At 40.9% G+C, this 23,611-nt stretch overlaps 1 protein-coding gene across 2 annotated transcripts in view; it reads left to right on the forward strand.

Moving 5' to 3' along the window:
* MPPED2 (metallophosphoesterase domain containing 2) overlaps window positions 1–23,611 on the forward strand; it is a 90,149-nt gene that overhangs the window by 61,656 nt on the left and 4,882 nt on the right. For both annotated transcript variants that reach the window (XM_042837337.1, XM_042837336.1), the window contains one exon: window positions 22,413–22,528. In XM_042837337.1, coding sequence (XP_042693271.1) covers window positions 22,413–22,528 — 116 coding nt within the window. The remainder of the gene's footprint in view (window positions 1–22,412; window positions 22,529–23,611) is intronic.

The raw sequence follows: 23,611 nt of genomic DNA on the forward strand, positions 1-23,611 counted from the left end.
CCAGGAAAACTGTGTTTGTCGCTGCTTAGCAGTGTGTTGCCTTTATGCAGTGTTAAGTTGTGGTGCTCCAAAGGCAAGCTCTGTAGGAGCTGTGACTAGAAGCTAACATCTCTTCCTGCAGTTAGGCCCATCGGTGCCTTTAGTTAATGGGTGGTTTTCTGCAGCCTCACAACAAAGACAGTGCACACATCCATGTCAGAAATGCCTCCGAATTCAATAGTTAGCTTTCCAAGTTACTATACAAGTAAGAGAAGAAGTATCTTCAAGGAGACCCGATCCTCCTGAGCATCTCTTGAATGATGCTGGGTTGGTTTGCATTGTGCTAATGATATGCCTATTTTTATTTTTCCTATTTCATCTGTATTAATTGTTGCAAACTGCAGCAATTGGTGGAACTGAATCTTTCAAGATTGTTTGTAGAGCTGCAGACTGCCAGGCAGCTGCCACATATGCTCACCATGCTCCCAGCTAAAGGGCTGCTTGGATGCCAGAAGGGCTGAGCATATGGGGAGGGCTCTGGCACTGCCTGGCTGCACAGGAACGGGAGGGAACTTGGTTCTTTGTCTCCATTTCTTCAGCTGCAAACCGGGGCTATTCATGTTTGTTTACACACTTCTCTACTTGCTGCTTGGACAGTGGCATTAACACTGGAAGTACTGTGAAAATGCCAAGCGTTACTGTTTCTTATTTTTAGTAAGATGACCCAGCAAGGTACTGAGCAGGTGCAGAATTTCATGAATGATTTCAAAGAATCCGGTGGCCCTTCTTTTTGAAGTTTGTGTACTTGCTTGAGCACATTGCTGGATTGTGCCACTGAAAGCTAAGTAGGTGTCTATTTCTTGCAGGATAAGGGCAGATTTAAGAAGAGGAAGAGATAGCTGTGGTGCTTGAAGTAGGAACTGATAATGTGTTGTTTCAGGACGCTTGAAGCCCTCTTCTGCCAAAAAAGGAAGATTAATAAAAGTCAAGCATTGAGTTTGCTTCCTGAAAATTTTGTTTGGGATGATAACAGCACCACTGAATAATAATTTACCAAGAATGATTAAAAGAATACAGACGTGAGTCTGTACTGCAGTACAGTGAAAGGATAACAGCTGGAAATGTGATGCCCTCTAGTTGGCTCCTGTGTGGCCCAAGGACCCACAATGCCTGAAGAATAGCCCTGCAGCTGTGGTTGAGGGCACGGTGCTCCAGGCCTGGCTTGCCTTCCTAGGTAATAGGGAAAAACAGAAGGCTGGCCCTGCCTTCAGCCATGCCCAGAGCAAGGTCTGTACCTGAATGCCTGTTGAGAACTTCTCTGAGCAGCTGGTGAGCTCACAACAACCACAGCAGCCCATCTCTGTGCTCCCAGTCTTGCTCCAAATCCAAGCCGCCTGCTTTCCCCAGTGCTGCTTCGTGCTGCCTGCTTCCCCCGTGGAGGATCTGGAAAGGGTAGCTGGACTTCAAGGGGACTTAGACTTGTATTCAGGCTTGGATCTCACATGCAAGCACCTGTGGGAAGCAACACAGCTTTGTAACTTACCATAATTGCCGTAATACAAATACTCGCTGCTGTCTACTAATGCTACCTCCTGCTCTTTATTTAAAATTGAAGCAGGAGATTCAGTCTTCTGTGAAAGGCCCTTCCCAGGTATTTGTGAAAAGAAAGCTGCAATCCAGGCAGTGAAAACTGACACTTCTTCCTACCTTCTTTCAAAAGCCATGATGAAATGTAGGGCCTGTTATTGTATATTTATTCAGGCATCAATCACAATCAAGCCTCCTGCTTGTTCATCTGTAAGGGCATTGTAAGCCTATTTTTATCAGTTCCTTCCTGTACAACAGCCAGTTAAAATAGCATGAGTAGGGGGCAGAAATATCTTAATGGATTCGGTTCCCAGAGATATCAGTGACCAGAGGAAGAGTTCTGCCGAAATTTCTTCCTGAGCTGATAAGGCAGACAAGCAGTGGCGGGGTGCAGGAGGAGGGCATGCTGAGGAGGGAGCAGGGCTGGGGAGGATGAAGCACTGCTGGTACTGGGGAGGCCCACGGGAGGCTTGGCGTTGCTGCTCGCCCGCCTACCTGTTTGTACAGGGCTGTTGAGTTGGTTTAGAGGGTGAGTTGGCTTGAATGGAGCTAGGCTTTCTAATTAGACTTAATCTGGTTTTACCTTGGTGCTTTTTAAACTATAAGTGACTATTTGAAGCAGGTTTGTTTGCTGATTTGCCATGTTGCGTTCTTAGTAACTTGAGTGTTAACTCCCCTTACTCTTATTTGAGTAACAGATTATCTTGCTGTGCCTTGGCCATTACGTCTTTATTTTACCACTATGTTGGTGAATGCATTTTACATTATTCTGGCTACAGAATGGTAAATTTTGCTTTTTTACTCTTTGACATTAATTCAAGCAACTTTTGAGTGCAAATTAGAATGAATTTATGAATAAACACAGAACACTTAAACTTTTACTAGAATAAAACTGCCCCTACAGCTGCTGAACGTACAAAGTAAATTTGTCTCAACAATTTTTTTGTGTGTCTTCTAGACAAAGTGTTACCTCTGTCTCAGTTTCTAACTGGGCTATTGTTCCTGGTCAAGCTAGTCTTTCCAGATTGCAGAGATAGTGGCCCTAGTCTTTCATTCTGAGGTTTTATTCATAAATTGCTGGTGGCGCCTTTACTTTTCCAATTCCCAGCCTATTTTTTTTCATTTTAGCTAAATATTAATATGAATTTGTGTAGGCTAAAGCTAAAAATGTATTCTCTGTGCACCAGAAGCAGAGACTAATCCAGTATAATCTTCCTCAGCAAACTGTTTCTAAGAGCTTATTTGGGAACTTCTCCCAGTTCAGTGGTTGGACTTCTAAGTTTAGCAATGATTAAACAGTGCTCACTTCTTAGAATATTAATTATTTTTATACTGGAAGTTTAGTCTTCATATGGATAGCTATAGATTGCAGTTAAATGTTGAAAGTAAATAGATATCCAAAACAGCAATAAAAATGTATGTAATATAGGATAGAACTCATTATGTAAAAACTCTAAAATGAAATTAAATAAGCCAGAAATGTAAGTTCATCTCTCCCCCACCATTTAGTGTTGTGAATCTTGGTAATTTTTGCTGCATATCTGTGATAAACAGCACAGAGAAGCCACATGTCAAACGATTTGGTAAATTTATTTTGAATGCGTGGTCTGTAAGTTAATTGAAAGTTGGTCAGCCACAACAATTTTCTCTCTTTTAATGACAAGGAGGTAAGCGTTGGTGTGAACAAAAGATAATATCCTAGCCACAGTAATAGTGGAGGTGGTGGGGATTTTACATATTGTAGCTTTCACGTCTTGCTTTTGAATGTAGTTATGTACTGCACTTTCCTTTTGCCCCACTCTGATGGTAACGTTGCAGGCAAATTCATTTTACTTCAGCAAACACTGACAGGAAAAGGCAAAATTGGCAAATTTATCAAACCTCCTTGATTTGATGCTCTGTTCCAGAAACTGAACTTTTTCAATAGTGTGGGGATTGTTAGAATGGCAGCAAGAAGTCCATGGATTGTGGTTTCACAGAATCACAAGGGTTGGAAGAGACCTCAAGACCATCGAGTCCAGCCCCCTGCTGAAGCAGGTCCCCCACAATAGGTCACACAGGTAGGTGTCCAGACAGGTCTTGAATATCTCCACGGAAGGAGACTTGACAAGATCTCTGGACAGTCTGTTCCGATGCTCCGTCACCCGTACCGTAAAGAAGTTCTTCCACACGTTAGTACAGAACTTCCTGTGTACACGTTTCAGGCCGTTACTCCTTGTGCTATCAATGGATGTTGCTTCTAGGCTCAGTTTGTGAAATAGGCAGTCAGGCTTCTGAAAGTAAGCAGAGCAGCACGTCCTGCAGATTGCTGTGTGAGAGATTGCATTTGTTAGAAACAGCCCCCTGAAGGTGTGTCAGTGATTGTACTTACTTAAGCACTTGTGGAAATAAAATCTTCCTGCTGTTCTTGCTTTCTCACTGTGTTTTCAGCATTCTTGTATTTTCTTTTATGGTTTGTTTGTTTGTTTGTTTTTTTTAATGGGGAACTCATATGGATAGTCAGTAACATGGCTGTAATTCCTTGTGTGAGATTTTGTTAGCTGTAAGGAAGATGGTGCTTTGTAAATGAGGTGATATCCAGAGCTGACTTCATCTTTCATTGAATTCTGTGAGCGTTTGGTCTCAGCCTTCTGACTGCACCTTCATAGATTTCAAACGTTTCCATAGCATTACCATCAGCAAAATATGTTTACAACAACCCTGCAGGAAGTGATTAGGCCTAGTCCGTATGTGCATGAAGAGCAGCAGGGAAATACGAAATGCTTTGCCAGTTGTCACCTGGAATTAAATCTGGGGCAAACTTCTGGTTTCGGTGGGATCTGTCGTTGTAAATAAGTGTCAAATCAAGGCATTGTTCTTATAGGGGTTTTAGCAAACATATGCATGAAGGGTAAATGTTAGGTTATTAAACATATACAATGACAGATCACATTTACGAATGTGCAGCTCTTGTCTTGCAAGTCAGCAGGCTGGCCTGAGTGGGCTTTGCACGAGAAAATTGGCTGTGGTGGCTGTGCAGCATTGATGCAGCAAAGAGAAGTGTGTCTGTGGCTTTTAATGAGGTAGCCAGAGGACGAGGTTACAGTCATTTTTAATCTGCCAGAACCGTAGAAGGCTTTCTTGGCTATGTAGTAGTACCTGATTGTGGTGCCATGTTATAAAACACAGCACTTAATATGAGTAAGTTTCCTATAGTCATCACAGTGAACACTCAAATAATTATCTCTGCTAGTTACCCTGCGTGAAATGATTTTCAGAATTTAGTATCTTTAAATATGCTACAAAAGAATATCTGTTTCCACGAATAGTGTGAAAAAAGACCTTGATAATTAAATCATTTTCTCTTCGAGAAGAATAGAATTACCATCTAAAATATTTATAGGAAGTATCTCAGAGACCATATCATGTATCAAGTCAAGTTTGAAATCACCATTTCCTATAGCTTGAGTTCAACAGAAGTTAAAATATCTTTACATAACGTGAGTAGAAGTTAAAAGTGTTCTTAGTCTCTATTTTATCATGAAGTTGTTGGAGAAAAAGAATCAGAAAACAGGTACCCAATTTCCAATGAAACACAGCATAAATACAATGTCAGATTGGTATGGTTCCATGTAAAAAGCTAAGATAACTGGGAGATTTCATGCTGAGCTGGCAGAATTGGTGTAGTTCAACTGAGAATCTGTTTGTTTTCAAAATCCATGCTGAAAGTGCTCAGTCATAGAAGAGTTTTCAGCATCTGCATTGGTTCTTTGGAGAACTTGCTAGATGCCAGCTTGCATTTTAGGTCCTGCGTAACTTTCTGACTGTGGTCCTCTGAGTCTGAGCCAAAGCTTATCAAAGCCAGTAGGATCTCTTCCATTGATCTCAGTAGGCATTGAATTATGTGCTTGATCTGAAGATCTCAGTCAGACAACAGATAAGGAAGATTTAAATGCTGCACTTGAATTTTTGCTTGACTAAGGACTACAGATTTACATTATGAAGAGCAGGGGTCCAGTTCACCTGTACGCCCATCCCAGTGCCAGCTTTGGCATCTAAATAACTTAGAAGTCTATTTTCTGAATATGAGTTTCGTTTTTTTGCTAGCAAAAGTGTCTTATTTTAAAAACTGTTGCTTCGAGAAGGTATCAGTTTATTATGTAGGTGATAATGACAGATTAGGGATGAAAGCCAGCTCCCTCTGAAATCAATATCATTGGCTCCTCAGTTCTACAAAGCCAGAGTTTCATTTCAAAAATTAATTTGGAAGACAAAAGCCTCCCCAGGAAAAAGCATAGCCAATAAATAGAGGACCCTTACAGCCCCTCTGCTTGTCGGCTGTGCCTTACATACTGGAGAGGGAAACATAGATATTTGAAGCTATATCTGAAATACTTCCGTAGCAGTTTTCTTATAAACTACTTCAACTTTTACCAAATAATTGTAATTTTTACAAGAGGAAAAAAAAGTTTTTAATTTTTAGTGTGTGTTTGTGATGTGGTTCAATGCTAATACACTTGAGAAAGGCAGATGGAAAGGGTAAAGGAAAACATCTAATCCACACAGCATCTTCATAATAACCCCATTCATAATGTGGGCTGAAGATGGAGAGCTTTTTAACTTAAATTGTGTGGACCTGAAAGCACCAATGCTGAATATTTTATGTGAAGCTTGTCAAGGTCCTTTACTAAAATAGCTTAAAAGCAGTATCACAGTTGCCTTCGTATAAGCATTGCACATTTGAAAGATGAAACACGCCAAGGGGTTTTCAGTTTTGCTAGTAGTTGGTGTATCAATGCATGGTTTTTTTAGGCTTCAAATGTTATATGCTGCATATATATATACACACACACAAACACTCTCACGCAAACAAACACCTTTCTTACCACTTTTTCTGTGGAAGTTTTATTGCATATATTCATGATGTTCCTTAAGGTAAAGTCAGTGGGATTGTTGAGGTTGTTTTGGTTTTGTTTTTTTGTTTTTTTTTTTTTTTTGTTGTTGTTTTTTTTTGTTGTTTTTTACATTTAAAAGCTGAGAATGTAAAACAAACTGATAGTTGCTCAGCTGCCCCTTTAGTTAAAGGGGAAAGAAAGCAGCCCCTGCATTCCTTCCCAGTCTCTTCAGAGATCAGCCTGTAGACAAGTTGAATTGCTCTTGGCAAGGATTGGTGCTCTCCATTGCCTCTAAAGGAGCCCCAGAAGCTAGCTTGGACCAAATGTGTTAGCAGGCGTGCATTCACTTTACCTAGCAATAATAGCTTGTGTTTGTTCCTGATGCACTGTAAGAAATAAAGCTGCAGCAGGGGTAAAAGCACTTTGATAAGGAAAAGGTGCTGCAGGCACACAGCAGTTCTGAGCACTGTGGAAAACTTGCTCCTGATGACAAGCAGCAGCAGCTTATATATCACTTTGCTGATACATCTGATTGAATACAAGTTACAGCGAAGGGATTAAAAATTGAAACAGGAAGTTAAGTGTAACTTTTCTTAAAGGAGAGTGGTATTTTCAGGCAGCAGTTCTACCGCTCTGTCGTTTGACAACCAAGATCAATGAGGGCTCTGATGTTTTGATATGCAAGTATTTCAAACTGCTTTAGCATCATATGAAATCATATTCAGTTTGTTTGTACTTTGTTTCTATTTGATTGCAGTTGCTTAGCATGTAACAGAGTATTTTTTGAAATACATATATTTGATTGCATAGACTTAATTGCCTTGCCTACAGGTGATGATGAAACTCTTCCTTTCTTTTTTTGTTTTTGTTTTTTCTCATCTGCTGCTTTCTGAGGAAATTATTTAACCACCAGTGTATTGTGTAAACTGAAGTCATCACCCCTAGCCTTCTGTTTCCCTCCCCCCTTCCACCTCCCAGCAGTAGCAAAGGGATGGTAAGTTTGGGCAGTGTATCTCCTAAGGCAGGCAACCTGCATCCCAGGAAGAGAAAGTTTTCAGATGCATCTCACATTAACTCTGAAAATAATGCTCCTAATACTTTGTGTATCTGACTCGTAGAAGATTCTACTCATCTGGGGCCTCACTTGTACTACACTCCTTACACAGCTGTACAATTTCTGTCTTCTGAGGAATTTATTCAAAATGTGCTGGTGAACTCTATTTTTACTCTATCTCTACCACTCAAAAGTTCATTTCCTAATGCTTATGAGAGTCCATGCTGACCTGTGGTTTTTTCAGCGCAGTTGGGTATTGTCATAGTCAGAATGATCTCTTGAGGATAAAGGCAGATGAAGGCTGAAAAACCTCTTGCATCAGAGAATGGATGACAGCAGAGCCTTACATAGAGGGTGAAAAGTGAGGTTTTAAAGTGGGTGTTGCTAGTGGAAATGCACCTCTTCATATCTCGTTTGCTCTCAGAAGCAAAGCACTAGAAAAGAGCAGAACAGCAAGACGCTGCTTATTGAAAAATAGATCATGGGTGAAATTTTAAGTGTTGACTTCGATGAGACCAGCATTTCACACGTATTGATACAGGTCCTGGATGTTTCTAGGTGGAGCATGCTGCATACAAATGCTCGCTGCTCCTTTTTTTTTTTTTTTTTTTTTTTTTTTTTAAGCATTGCTCAAATAGAGTGATTGCCACAAGTCCCCTTACCTCACTGAGGGAAATGGGAGTGTTGTTACTCACCTGGAAGAGAGAATAAGCAACTTCTAGGTGTTCACTGGTAGTGTTACCCCGCCTCTTTTTCTTCTGGTAGTTCTGTGGCGTGGACAAGCCTGTAGAGAGGGGCATTCATCTCAAACACATTTTTCGGAAGGACGCTTTAAGTTTTCCATCAATGCTATCCATTGCTATCAGCCTATTAATCCACATAAGGTATGCATTGTGGCTTCACTCCTCAAGCCTATAGTCTAGGGGGTTTATTGCTGTCAGTTTCTTATTAACCTTACTGAAATACCTTGTGGTAGCGAAGCAAAAACTTTGTAAGTTGTGGCCCTATGTGCTGTTTTTAAAGATGTGTGTATGTATATAAATACATACAAAGTATTCTTAATTGCTGATCTATATTTCAGTCTGCATAAAGTTGCGTTCTAAACCTCTGGTGCCATTAGCACCTGGGTGTGTGAACCAAGAAGCAGAGCAAAAGTAAATTTTTGCATTTGCCATGCAGAATCCATCGCAGAAACCAGCTAGGTTGCTTTCTTGTGCTTTTACTCATCTGTCACTGTGGCAATATGTAGTGACATTTCAAACTGCTAGCATGGAAATAAGATAAAAAGTGTTTGGGACAACTGGGAAATTTCATTTAGACAGAATGTCAGACCCCAGTCTCCAGTGTAAATGCTGTAGTTTACCATGTCCAGCTTTGTGATATCATTTGATGTGAAATTAAATCAGAGGCCAGCCTTGAACGGGAAAGCAATCGAGCCTGTTCAGTTACAATTGGTAGCTGTTGTAAAGTATTTGGAAACCAGTTCCCTTAGAAATATCTTTAAATTTTCTGCACTCCCTTTGAGAAGTTTGTTAAGTTTCTCAAAAGCTTGTCTAGCCCTCATTGTTCTTGTGAATCAAGTTCATGCTGGCTAACAGTTCTGTTGATTTGCACAGTAACCCAACACTGATATTTCAGGACAAATAGGCACCAGAGTGGCTCCTGAATGGGGTGAGTTGCATGTATTCATAAGCCATTCCATTCATTTCTCTGACATGGAAAAAAGGGCAGGGCTGCTTTCATCCTGCTGCCAACCCTTTTATCTCTAAAGAATCAAATTTCAGGAAACCTTTCTGCCTAGGTCAAAATTTCAAAGGGATGGGATAATATTTAAAAACTTTAGCTTCTAAATTCTCATAATTTTAAGGGGGAGATTACTTTTCCCACTGGGAAGACAAAACAAAGCAATTGCTTCAAACAAAACAGAAACCAATGGGGGAGACAACTAAAGCAAAGAGCAGGTTTGGTCAGTAAGAATGCATTTAGTGTTACTTCACTTCCTACTATTCAGGACGGCTCATTGTTAAAACTGATGCAGTGTTTATACACACTGAAGTTATGAGTATGGTGGCTATTGTTGGAGGATGTTATACAGACATTTATCATCGTATGTCACTAAACCCATTGTAAAAATGTCCTAGTAGTTAATTGAGACTTAGATTTAATGAGTCTGTAAGAAAAAACCTTTTTTTTTTTTTTTTTTTTTTTGTCATACCATAAATAAGGTTCCTATAGCAATGTCACTGGGATTAACATGCAGATTTTCCTTTGTTTCAAATTAACAGCAATGTCTCTGTTAGGCAAGCAGTTTTAAGAATACACTTTTACAGAGCTGTTGAAGAAACACTTTCTAGCCCATACTTGGACTACACCAGCATCGCAAATAAAGGTTTGAGATTATAAAAAGTGCAAGCATGGCCCTCCCAGCCCAGTAATAACGTAACAGTACGATCTAGCTAATAAAATCCTGACACTAATAAAATACTATGCTAATGGTAAAGTAATAATTGTCAACAGCAGAAAAAAAACACAGATAGTACTTTTTTTTTCTAATGTTACTCAATTAACACAGTTCTGAGTTGATGCTACTTTCTGCTTTGCATGCTAATGCTGAAACAAATGTCAAACATAAATATAATATGGAAAAACAGTGCTGTCCCTAAGGAATGCAAAAGTGATGCTCACAGCCATTAAGATTTTACACAAAGTCTGTTCTTGTAGCTGTAAGAGCAGCCGTTTAAGTTTCCAAAAGGTGGTCATTTGGACTAGACTTTATCTTTGTGTGTTTGTTTTCAACCTGACACGCTTACTGTGAAGTACAGAGTTGTGCCTCAATTTGTTTAAATTAGGAACTGTAAGGAAAAGTCAGTATGATTTTAACCATTTGAAAGGGCATTATCAACAACAGAATGTTAGGAAATGTCCTAACTCCTCTTTGTTATTTTTCTGCTCTAGGAGGGGTGAACTGTTATCTTTAAAGCTGTTGTTTGATGGTATGGCTTCAAGCGGGCTTTGCTACCAAAGGAGCAGTTCCTGCCCTGAGTACCCCGTGCTGTGTGCAGTGCTACCAGTCCCTTATCTGTGCAGCTGAAGATCTGAATGCTGTAACTGAAAAGATATTCCTTTAAACAAACAATGCAAAACATGGGTTATGTGGTAGTTCACATCTCAGTCTTAGCACCAAGAGAAGGCAGCGGTGCCCCTAGCTGGAGAAGCAGGGGAGGGGTTGGGAGAAAGGCAGACAGTTTTCAAAAGGAGTTTACCACCAAAGAAGGAATTGTTATACACCTTAATGCTCAGCAGTCTAAAATCCAGCTGAGATCAGTGACCTTAGTGTATATCTTTCTGGTCTCTGTGCTAGGCCACTCAACAGGACAGCCATCCATACGACAGAGGCTCAGCTGCCCTGGACAGTGGCTCGTGCCTCTGTGTCAGCCTCCTGAGAGCTCGGGGCTGGAGCATGGCTGCCCTGGAGGCTGAGCCAGGGCGGTCAGTGGCCACACAATTCAGTTCTGCAACATTTGCTTCCAATTTTAGTATTGCTGGCTCTAAGAGGAAGACCCAGACAAGGGAATGTTCTCAGGGAAAATAAAAACAAGAAGATAACTCAGGATGAGGTTATTTGGATCCATAGCAGCAACCGTAAACACAACAGCCTTCTTCCACCAAGAAAGATTTTGCCTTATCAGGTCACTCGTGTGTCCCATCAGTGTTCGAGGTTCTCCTTAGCAGCTCATTTCCTTTCCCTGCTTACGCCTTCCCAGGGGCATTACCAATTCTGAGTGCTTTATCCTACAGGAGTACATTCCTGCAGAACTCTATTTAGAAGGCTATTTAATGTTAGCTCTCTCTTCATTTGGAAATAATGGTGTTGGAAAAAAATTTAATTAAAATGGCTTGAGAAAGTAGTTAATTATAAAACTTACCATGGCCTGAAGTATAAAATGCATTGCAGACTGAGAAATTGTGTAGAGGCACATTACTAAAATAATTAATGTAAGGTTTTACATGTATCACCCACACAGCAAATGCTGTGGCTGCTGCTAAAATGAGTCCAATGCCCTTCAAAAACTGTGAGCATCTCTTCTGTCTCCCACTCACTCCCTTTTAGATGCGCTTCCTTTATTCTTTACTATGGGTGTGCAATTTGTTTAAGAACATCCATTTTGTGGGAAGGCCACATTTATGTTAGCAGTATTATGATGTTTAGTGGGGCCAGGGGTTAACTCGCTGAGTACACAAGCTAACAGAGTGAGAGGTGTGTGGACCTACCTGCTTCATCTGCTGCAGCCTCTGCACTGGCCTCAACTCAGTGTTAGCTGGTCCATGCTGAATCTCTGGCCAGTTCTCTCTAAGGCTGCACCTGCATGCCAGCCTTATGCTAACGTGGGCTCCCATCCAGGCCATCCCCTTAAGTTCTGCACTGCTGTACCAAGTTTAGGGATCTCTTCTGCCAATGTGACTACATTAGCTAATGTATTATGTACTCCAGTATCAAACTGGAGTGCAAGAAAACGAAACAAAACCCTCACCTTTAAGTCCAGGAAAATAGCTGTAGTTTGTTTGCTTGCTTGTTTTGTTGTTTGGTTTTGTTTTTGTCGTTTGGGGGTGGGGTTGCTTCTCTTTTGAAGAACTGGGAATGCAGCCTGTGCAGATTCCCATTCTGTGATGATATCCAACCTGCCTCTCCTCTCGGTAGCTATCAATATACCGAGATTCCTGCCTCTTGTCAGTCTAATTTCTAGTTGGTGCAGGTTCTTGACATTCAGCACTTTATCAAACATAAGCTGCTTGGCACCTATTACCACTGATCTCAGCGTTGCTAATAAACAGCAACATCAAGGCCATATTTTCTGGTTCCTGTCAGACCACTGCTTTCCTGGGTGAAATAAAAGTCCTATTAACATGCTCCTCCTCATTGGCTCTGACAGTTTGATTAATTAGGCCCCCTCTTTAGATGACCTCTGCACTGACACGACAAGGAGGTGAATATAAAATGAATAGTTTGCCCACATAATGGCCTACTGCAAGTTCCAGATTTTTATCAGATCCGACTGAAGTCCAGGGCCTGTATTAAAATGGAGAGTACAGCAATATATGGCTGTGGGTTGTGAACCTCAGGCCTTCCAACATGGTTAAGGAATTCAAAACAAACCAATCCCAGCTATCCTGATATACTGACTTCTTTAAGAATTAATCTTTCTTTTACTCTCGTGACCATACAGTACAAATCTAATTCATTTGCATTATCAAATAAAATGACCTTTTGTTTTCAATAGATTTTTTATTGCTGGAAAATACAGTATGTTAACTTTGTGGTTATTCATCCTCCCATAAAATACTAATGCAAAACCATTATTCCAGTGCCACTCTATTTAAATGTCAGTCTGACTTTCTATTATAAACCACCAGTTCATAGGCTTGTAACTCATCGCTAAAAACTCACTTCAGGTGGAAACATGGAGTATGAGCTCGCAGCTTTTCTTTGGAAATGAGTTTTTTGAAAAACGTGAGTGTGTATCGTGTAGAGGGATTTGAATATGTTGTTGTGAAGCTCTAACAGCAAAGGAGAACATCTGACGATGCCAGGACTTTGGCTACTGCAGAATGCCCCTGGCTAGAAGAGAGCGAGATCAGATCTTACTTGCCTCTTCTTTTTCTTTTTTTTTTCTTTCTTTCCCTCTCCTGCTGCTTGCTTGCACTTATTTATGTGCCATTAAACCTCTTCTGAGGGAAATCAGGTGTTGCATGTTGCCTTGGAGGGATATGCAATGAAAATCCTCTCAGTCAAGATGAGAGCTGGATAGAGCCTGAGGACCATTTTGTTGATCAGGTGGAGTCCCTGATATTGAGGTAAAGATTCTACTACATTGATTTCTAATTAAAGTTTTCATGTTAGGTTTTTGGGTGTTTTTTTTTTTTCCCAAACAGTCAAATGAATCCTCGTTCAGTCTGTGGTAATCGGCATCTCCCACAAACCTCTTTGTAGGGACATCATGAGGGTGGGTGAGCCTAAAATTAAATGTTGCATAAATTGATCTGCATGTAACCTGAGCTCTTTGCTTAATGGTCTCAGAGATAACAAAAGCGAGTGACCCATGCTTAAACAGATCCTTTTCAATTAAAGTAATGCTGCTGCTGCTACCTCTGCAATGCTGAATGCTCTGCAGTCCTTTTAGCAGCTTCTGCTTCTTTTATGATCCTCATACGTTGTTGTTTTTTTTTTTTTCTCAGCCTTTGCCATATTTTTTTTTCCTTCGTGTTCATCTGTTGATCAAGTAACTGCATTACTTTAATTGATTTGCTAAATTGACTCATTCATAAGACAGCTCCTCCAGGTAATAACCCGAAAATGTTAACTCATATTCCTGCTCTCATGCTTGAGTGTTGTTGTAGTACAAGTTTTCGTTGGCTTGGGAGTACAGTCTTCCATCTCCTCAAGTTATTTGCTGGACTCCTTGTCACAGGCAGAGCAAGAGAAGATATATGTATTTATACTCATATATATCATACCCACACATAATATAGTGTGTGTATATACATGCAGTATGCACCCATGTGTATTTACACAAGTTGTGTGTAATGTCAACCACAGAATTTCTGTGTGTGCATGCAAAGCAAATAACCAGAGGTTGCACTTTTCCCCTGGTGACTTTTTTTGGTGGTTTCTTGGTTGACAGAATTTGGCGAGTATGTTGGTGGGGTGTGACTGGACAGAAGCTATTAACTGTCCCTTCCTGCATACTCCAGTGCAGGATCACAGCTTTTGGTGAAACTTAAGAGTGTTTCATGGCTCTTATAGTTGAAGGGTAAAACATTATTACCAGTTCAAGTCTAGCCATGATGATGCAGTGCCTACATGCCAAATAAATGTGTATTGTGACCCTGGAAACTTTTTGATTGTTTTGGTTGTTTTTATCAAGTTATGAAGGGTAAATGACTTTCCATCCAGCTGAAAATAGCGCAGACTTCAAACAAACAAAAAGTGCTGGTAGCATCTAGTGGTACTAGCAGATGAGTGTTTACCAGCGATGCCTAAAAACCTCACCTCTTCTCATATCCTTCTGGTTGTCTGTGTTCTTTTGTTCGCTTGTTTTTGTTTTTGTTTTTTTTCTACTCTTTTTAGTTAGTTTTCTGCTGTTTTAGTGAGTTGGATCAGCTCATAAAGAACTGCAAGAGCTGGAGCTGATGTAAGGAGTTGTAGCAGGGTAATGTGGAGACCTCTCTGGCAGCAATGAGCTGCTCCCTTGGCTTAGGGGATCTTAAGGAGTCCCCAGCCAGTGCTAATCCCCCCTAATGGGGGACAATTCTGTTTTCATGATGCTGTCATTAAGTTACGTATATTAATAGCAAGGAGTACAGACATAAAGTTACTTAAGATTCTGAAGCACTGCGTAAATACACGCACAGATATATGTGGAACAAATCCAGTTTGTGTTTCCAGCACTTATTAGTAAATAAGCAATCATGCTTTTCTATGGCCAGTACAGCCTTTCAGAGGAACTGTGGAGACTAGTGATGGTAAAGAATTCTGTTTTAAGTATCATCCAAAACCACGAAGTTTCTGGAGCCTGTTTCCTAGGAAAACAAACCAAGTTCACCAATAGGACAGGCAAGAATAACTTCTTTTCAGAGTGGTAATTGTTATAAACCCTTGTATCTGACAGTGTTTGTTTAATGGTTCACTTGCAATGTAGCTTGTTTGTGTTATAGATAGTATTTTGTAAATGCAACTTTGATTTATACATGTATATATTCAACAGAAGCTACTAGAAGCAATTACATAAATGGAAAATATGCAGAAATATGTATGGATTGTGAGGGGAGGCAATTACTTCCCTTCTGTCTTCACTGTACCTGTTGTCAGTGCAGAAAAACAGCTACTAATAAAACCCTCTTTCAGCTCTGCCTGGGATTGAAGCTCTGTCCATTTACATTTCCTGCACGGATATTAAGAGGCATGCGGAACATAAATTCGAGGTAACATATAACTAGCATACAATCATGTTTCCTAGGAGAAGCTGGACATCCAAGCATCATTCCAGAACACGCAAAGTCAGTGAGAAAAATCATATCAAAATTTCAGCCAACTGCTGCTGGTTTTTCTTCTTCCTTCTTCCCTCTGCCCTTTCCTTCAGGGCGGGTGTTCACTTTGTGCTGTGCGAAGCTTCTGAGCCAGACAATCCATCCTCTCTTTCTACAAAGATCATGAAATTCTACCATTTAAGTACTGAGAATTTCCAGCTCCTTTGAATACTGCAGCATTCTTTGGCACATAAGAGGATGTACCCTGCACAGAGAAGAAATATGGGATGAAGGGGACAAGGTGCCCACTCTGGAAGAAGAACCAGTTCTGCAAATCAGGCTGCATGCTGCTTTGTTTCCCCATTGCAGTTGGGGCAATGCAGTGTCCTGTATGGGCCCAACTGAGGCTGCCCCTTACTCACAGCCAGGTGTATCCTTCAAGCCCTCCTCAATCATACACAATGCAGAAACATGCAAGGTCTAATAAACGCCTTTGTTAGTAGGTCTTTGTAGTCCCATTCTTTTTAAAAGTGGAATGAAATTAGCCCTTGAGTCAAGTTTGAATTATTTTCATATTTTTGGGATATTAAAATATCTCCCAGATCTCATTAAGTAAAGCCCTAAATAAAATAATTGCAATACATCTAGAGATTGGGAAGCCTCAGAAGATTTGGAGATTTCCTCTTTGATGAGCAGTTCAGTTACTTATCCAAAATTTCTCTGAGGCAAAGTTGAAAATCTCAGCTATTGCCATTCTCTCCTGTATCACTGCCTTGCTTTTGTTGCCCCCACCTCTGCTTCACTGCGTGTTCTTTCTTCCCGTCCTCAGGGAGCCCCATGCTCTATGTCCTGCTGTCCGTCATATCCTATGATCCTCCAGGACACTGCTGGCATTTTAACCTCCCATTAGCCAGCACTTTTGGCCTTATGCTTCTCAAACCCTTGCAGGTTTTTGTTTTCCTTTACATGACTGCCTTCTACGCAGGAGTAGATTTCGGGACCAGAGCTCAGTCATTTGTCAAGAAAAGGTGGAGCAGCCTTGAGGCATCACAGGCAGAGAGATGTGAAGAGAATGAGACAGGGAAGAACTGCAAGATGAAGAATGGAATTCTTTTCACGCAGCATTTTCCAATCAGACAGACAGCTAATGCTGCGCTTATGCCCGCGTCTGTCTTGTTTTAGGAGATAATCTGGTCCAGATCAGCACATCTAAAGAACTTGCTAAATAGCAGCAGCTGAAGACCTTGTTTTTATTTCTTACCTCTCAAAGATCCAAGCACAGGTCTCTTTCTGCAAGGAGACCAAGTGAAAACCTCCTTCTATCGCTGGACAATCGAGGGTGGAAATTCAGAACAGTTTAATGCAAGGCATACACTAATTCACACTAGTTCTGTGGTAGCAGGATGCTTACTGCCACTTTGTGGAAGACTGCTTTGTGGAAAAAGGTACTGTGGAAAAAACTTGGGGGATGTGTGTTGGTTGTTTCTCTCAAATGTTTTATCATTTAGAGAAGCAGTGAATGTTTAGAAATTGTAGTGTTTGAGTTGAAAGAGACAGAGAAAACCTGCCAACGTGCCAACAGCTGTTGTAGCTTTTGTTGGTTTTTTTTTTTTGTAATGTTGAAAACGTAGCTCTGTTTTTTTTCAAACACTTGCATAGGTGCCTAAAATCTGTGCTTCACTAACAAGAGGATGCATACCATTACATCATCACAGTGCTGGTAACCCACTTTCATAAGAGCTGCCCCAGGAGAGCTTCAATTGATTAAAGATGCCTGATAAGCAAAATCCCAAGGATCCGGACTCTGATACTTCTTTAGGTTGTATATTAGCATCCCCACATTCCCAGTGAGACAGTTAGGCACAGTAGGTACATGCTAGTGGAAATGAGCTCAGACAGCTAGAATCACCAGACTTTGTCCTTTTCAGATGCCACAACATTATGAGCAAAATCACAATGTTACAATGAGCACATTTAGGAAATTATTTGGCCTTTAAGATTTCCTCGTTCCATTATATTTTATTAAAAAAAAGTGTTTTAATACCGACTATGAGAAAGTGCTTAATGAAAAATGCTTTTGTAGCACTGAAAGCAAGTGTCACGGTCTTTATAGCAGCTCTTACCTTATAAAACGTAAAATGTGCTTATGTAGTGCATTGTGCACTTGCCCTGCTGTGTCTTGTTTTCCTGGCTACATGCACTCTGCAGATCGCCTTCTCCTGTTGCCCACTGCAGTCACTTGATGCATCTCAGCAGGCAGTTCTCCATTCAGCAGACAGGTGTGGAGGGAGGACTTGGTGTTGGTTCTGCTTGTTGGTTTTTTGCAGTTTCTCTTTTACTAATGCACTGCCCTGCTGCCCCATTCATGTAGGGCTGTAACAGGCACTTTGGACATACGTGTGTAAGTTAGTCCTGTAACTGAGCAACTCTAGGAGCGCACGTTCAGTGCCCTGTCCCATCCTTTCTCTTCTGCTGAAGAAGGGCCACCAATCTCTCTTCTAAGCCAGGCTTGTGAGTTCACATCAAATGCAGACCAAAATACAGAGCATTTTGTTGTTTGTGTGGAAGTTTCCCTGCTGTGATGCGTGTTAGGCATTCCCTTAACTCTGTCTTGCAGAAGGAAGCAGCCTGAGATTTCTGTCTCTTGTGTACTTTAGTCACTGGACTAAAGATAAAACTGAAGCTTTCTGAGGAGATTGGTTAGTCTTAAAGCGAATTAATACTGCGAATTAAAAGCTGGGAATGTGTTCCTGTTAAGAAGTAACTATTGAAATAATTGCATTTAAGAGTTAAAACCAGAAGTAAAAGGAAACCCTTTATCTGGACTTTATTTCACTGTACCCCTTCTGAGTTGTTGCTCTGAGGATTGCAGAATTAAATTCATGTGCCCCTAGCCAAAGAAGAATGAAAGAGCACAGTGGAAGATACCATCCCTTAAAGACACAAGCATTCCAGAAGTAGGCAAGTTCCTGTATAATTGGGATGAACTTGGCCATGGCCTTATGTCATTTGTTTCCCTGTGTGACTGTGGCTTTCTGGCTTCTGAGATTTGCGCACCAAGGAGCGGTTGTGACTTTATTTTCCGAAACTTACATAATAAATTAATGCTTTCTCACTTCTTTTTTTTTCTTTTTAATTGTAAAATAGTAAAGACCAGTAAAGTCTCTCAGGGAAAGGGAGACGTGATCAGCAGGTGAAGAACAAGCTCTCTGCTTCTAAGGGCAGGGATTTGCCTTTCTCATCAAACAGTTCTTGCAGTGCACCTGTGCAGGGAGGGGAAGTCTTGCCCTGGAGCTTAAGATCCTCTCCTTGGTGTTGTGGCAGGTGAGGTGCATGTCTCGTGGCACAAGGTGTGGGGCAGTATGCGGCCTGCTGCATAGGCGCTCTTCTAACTGTGGAAAATGTGAGTTCTGAAATGCCAGGTGGACAGGGATCTGTGGGGAATGCTGCATGGAGATGAGGAGCTGCAGAGGGCAGTGATGGGGCAGGTGTCTGCTTTTCATTAGGTTATTCCCTGAGACACATCTGGTGCCAGCAGAGCTGCTATTCCTAAACGATAAGGGAGCTTTGCAGGCAGGGGAGGGCTGTGCTGTCAGGTGAGCCAGGGATCAAGAATTACCGTGACGGTTTCATGGCGCATGAAAGATGCTATGAAGTGCATTGTGGCTGCAAAGAGCAGGGGCTCAATTAGGTTTTCCCAGCCATGGGCTGACACGGATTGTGAGCAGGGCCTGTGTCGTGCCATGCGGTGTGTACCAGGAAGTGTTCTGGTCCATCAAACGTAAAATGACAAAATCATTTGTAATCTTTCATTCCTGACTCCCATGGTTTTACGTCTGTGCCTCCCCTGTAGCATTCCTACAGCTGATTGCTTTCTTTTCTTTGAGCTGCTTGAAAATGAACTATGCAACTCTAGTTTCTAGTAGCTAACTGAACCCTCTTACCTAAAATACGGAATAGGAAAGAAAAATACGCATGTATAAATGCTTAATTAGCCTTTGCCTATCTATTTGCAGTGGATTGCAGCTTATCGCAGGCGGGTGCAGCCAAAGGACCTTAGAGTCATGCCCTCCTAGAGCTGAGGTGCTCTGTGCCAGCAAGCACTCAGCTCAAAAGATGCTGCAGGAGCTGCGCAACTACGTGCGCATTTTCTTTCCCCTAGATTATTTAGAAGTTGCATTTGACAATATTTAACCTTGCGTAATCAAAGAGAGGCAGCAACTGGAGTGGAATATCCAATATCTGCTGAGAGGAACCTGCCTGCCTGCAGTGCAGGCCTTGTCTCCACATATCCAAAGCTCGCTGGGGGAGCAGCCGCTCCTGCACACTCCAGGGATTCACAGCACATCAACTCCGTTTTGCCTGCACGGCAACACAGCACAGTGCAAACGCGGGGTGACCTTCCTTGTGATCTCATCTCAGGCTGAACCTGTGCCACGAAGCTGTTCTGCTCTTCCCTGCTGGCTCTCCTGCAAGGCCTGGAACTGCGCAGTGCCACCGGGGCCTGGCAGCTCTCTGGGTACGAGCCAGGGCATGGTGCTGTTCCGTTCCGAGCATCTGCTTCAGGCAGCAAAACCTAAATCTGTGACCCAGGTGTTCTTCCACTCACGCCCTCCCCACTTTTTATTTTTATTTATTTTTATTTTTATTTCCTGTGAAAATATTTAGCATATTAAAGTATTTTACTGTCTTTTTTTTATGCACATGCTGCACAATGGTGAAGGCTTCTTGAAAGTTTTCTTACAAGTGGATTCCCACGTGGTAGCTGTTAGTCACAGCTAATTACAGAGACTGATGAAGGAAGAATATAGAGGAGCTCAGGTTCCCCTCCTCCTCCCTCAGTGCTTAAGAGTAACATAAAATAAAAAACCTGTAGATAAATGGAGGCTTTTCTGTGGTTGCAGTCTCCAAAGAGCTCCAAAGAGATCACAGATGTGGTTTCATGTTTCAGGTTTAACTATGGTTTAATAACTAAAGTACTATCTGCAGAAGAAATGCAAGTGGGGAAAGAATCATTAATTGATAGTGAAAAGTTCAATCTATGAGCTGTGTTTGTTTTTTTAAGAAGCTGAATGTTTAGCCAAACTGTATTTTAACTTTTAACTGCAGTCCTGAGGGCTACGATAATCTTGATGCGTTAAATCCTGGGAACATGATAGGAAAGGAAACATTCGTACCTAATTTGGACTTGTTTCAGAAGGGTGAATCATAGAAAAGCAGGAACACCTGTAATTTAGCTGAAGTGAAGGCACATGCTTCAATTTTATTTCAGTTGTGTGTCAAGCTAGTCTGCAGCGTGCTTGCCTTACTACACAGCGTAAGACCTTGCCTCAGCATTTCACTGGGTGCAGAACAAGCCAACAGTGAGAGCTGGAGCTGCTTTACTACACATGAGGAACCCATAGCTTACCTAAAACACTTAATGACATTAGTTTTCCTGTCTTTGTTGCCATTCATCCAAGCCCAGGAAGTCTGCTAGGTTGAGCGAGTTCCTGTGTACGAGTAGCAGTGGCCGCATGGTGTCTATGGCTGGGGCACCACTGTCCTTCTTGCACCTGTACTGCTATTGCCTGCTGTTTGCCTGTGCTGCTGACTTTCAGGAACTCAGAATATACTTATAAGTGTGCAAACTCCCCATTGGTCAAATGACTGTCTGTCACAAACAAAAACTTTAATTGCAAAAAAAATAAAAATGAAGTAGAGACTGTCTCAACAGGAAATTTCCACTTGGATGCATGTTTGGTATTGAACGTTTGCATAATTCAGAGGGTGCAGGAGGCAGATTACATAATGAAGTGATGTAAAACTCATGATGGTCTCTTTCCTATTTAACGTGTATGCTTTCCGGCAAGGTTTATTTTTAAACTGAAAATTTTCTTTTCAGAACTACAGAACAAAGAAGGCTACAAGAGCAGCTTGAGCTCTCTAGGGCTGGAACAGGGCTATGCTAGGTAGAAAGTGAAGCAACCTAGTCTGTTACCTAGATTCTAGGAAGTAAAGCTTCCTAAATGAGAACTATCAAAAATATTGCAATTCTAACAGCTACACAGAATCTTGCTAGTAACAGCTGTGGACATCATTAGGAACGACTGCTATGGATGTACCTGATCATAAGGGGCTTTGTTGTATTATACTTGCATCAAAACCACTTGCTTCATTGGTACATGTTGAAAAAACACTCCTTAAAAGTAAGCTTTTTATTATTACATGTCTGGCTTGATGGATAAACAAATGTCCCAGAGCAACGCTGTGCTGTGATGGGGAAAACTTAGGATCTCTGTTTTTCTCAGGAAATCCTAAATGAATTGTAAGTGATAAGATCTCCCTTAAAAAGTTACTGCAAGGCCAAACATTGATCAGGATCTCTAGGAGGCTCAGGAGTTAAGCCAAGTTATGTGAAAGTGTTATGATACTGAAAGTGCTGGGCAAAGGAAGTTTGACTTCAGTGAAGTATCAGAGTGCTCATAACCACAATGTTACATGGCCTTCCTAATGAACTCTTTTCTACTAGATGTTTTTTGCTTTAATTCTCCTTACCTCCAAAACCTTGGTTTTTGTTTGTTTTTGTAGGTAAGATAAGGTGAGAGTTCTTACATTTAAATATCACTAAACTTAAAGTCTAGTTATAGCCTTGTTACTTTAATGTTCTTCTCTCTGGTAGATAAAGGCCATGTACTCTTGAGATACAAAAAGAGCATAAGACATTAATTTTACTTCAGACATACAGATTTGTGTGTGTATGTATTTGAACTGGTTTGCTTGAGAGGCTTTCCTGTTGAAAAGGCTGTTTGCAAGTAGTCTCTGCAGTACAGAACTTGTTATAATCCAGAAAAAAAAATGGAGAAGAGATTTTTATTTTGCACTGATGCAGTTCATCTTATTTTTTCCCAAAGGACACCGTGGTTTAATGGATGGGGCTTTAACCTACCCAGAGGTCAGTCTTTGCTAGACAAGTGGAACCTTATCCCTGAGGGCATTGATATACTAATGACACATGGACCTCCCCTTGGTAAGTGAAACAAAAGCTGTATGAGATTTTTTTCCCCTCTGAGAATTTTACCTTCAAAATAACCCAAATTATTAATGCTGTAAGATTTATTGTAACTGCATGCTAACTCCGGGCTGTGAATTAAAGCCTTTTGGTAAGAAGAGCACAGAGATTATTAGGGTTAGCAGAACTGTTGAGCTTCCAGGTGTTTTTTTTCAATTACATTTTTTGTTTCGCTCAAACAAGGGAATATCAAATATCTGATTCCATGGCCGTGAGAGTTTGACATTTCACTTAAGAACATTATTCATCTTGCACTTTCCAATCCCATATGATTTTTCAGAGATTGACTAAAACTTCTAAAACATTTTCCCAACTACTATGACATGTTTCTTTAAGGTTTGAGAGTATGCAGTCAAAAGTTCAAGAGTATACAGTCACATTCTCCTTGACTATTTCCTTTTAATCTTAATAATGTCTTTAAAACTACTCTTGCATATTCTAGCTGACTTATAGTAAACTCGTGAAGCAACAAATTTAGTCCCTCAAATCAATCTGTGTATGCATACTTCTTTTTTTCTTTTTTTTTTTTCATGAATTAGTTGAAGTCTTCATTTAGTTTAATTGTGCTCTCTGATCTCTGTGCTCATTCTGTGATAAACAGAATTCTCAAAAAGATGCTGAGATGCTTGCTCAGCAGAGGCAAGAGTGCTTGGTTTGGGACATATCTAAAGTAATTAACGCCTACATTGAATGATTTGAATTTTTTTTTTTCCCCTATCCTGTAACCTCGCAAGATACTGTTACACATTATTTACTGCTTTCCTTTGAAATGCATGTGGTGAGGACTCTGGAGTCATATCTTTCATATTTCAGTCAGTTTAAAAACAACTGAGCGCCTGCCTTTTCTAAATGTGGCTTCTGAGCATGAGGAAGCATCAGCCTCTTATTCATTATTGCTCATAGACTGTAATTTTGTCATAGTTCTAGGAAGTCCAAGGGGTCAGGTGTTCAGATGCAGTCACTCAATTCTGTGATGGTAATGACTTTAAAGAAAACAAAAAAGCCCCACCAGTAACCAGGATTGCATGGTGCCATTATAAA

This window comes from Centrocercus urophasianus, unplaced genomic scaffold, assembly GCF_019232065.1.
Source record: "Centrocercus urophasianus isolate 14NV4802_14NV808 unplaced genomic scaffold, USGS_Curo_1.0 seq_7, whole genome shotgun sequence".
Lineage (NCBI taxonomy): Eukaryota > Metazoa > Chordata > Aves > Galliformes > Phasianidae > Centrocercus > Centrocercus urophasianus.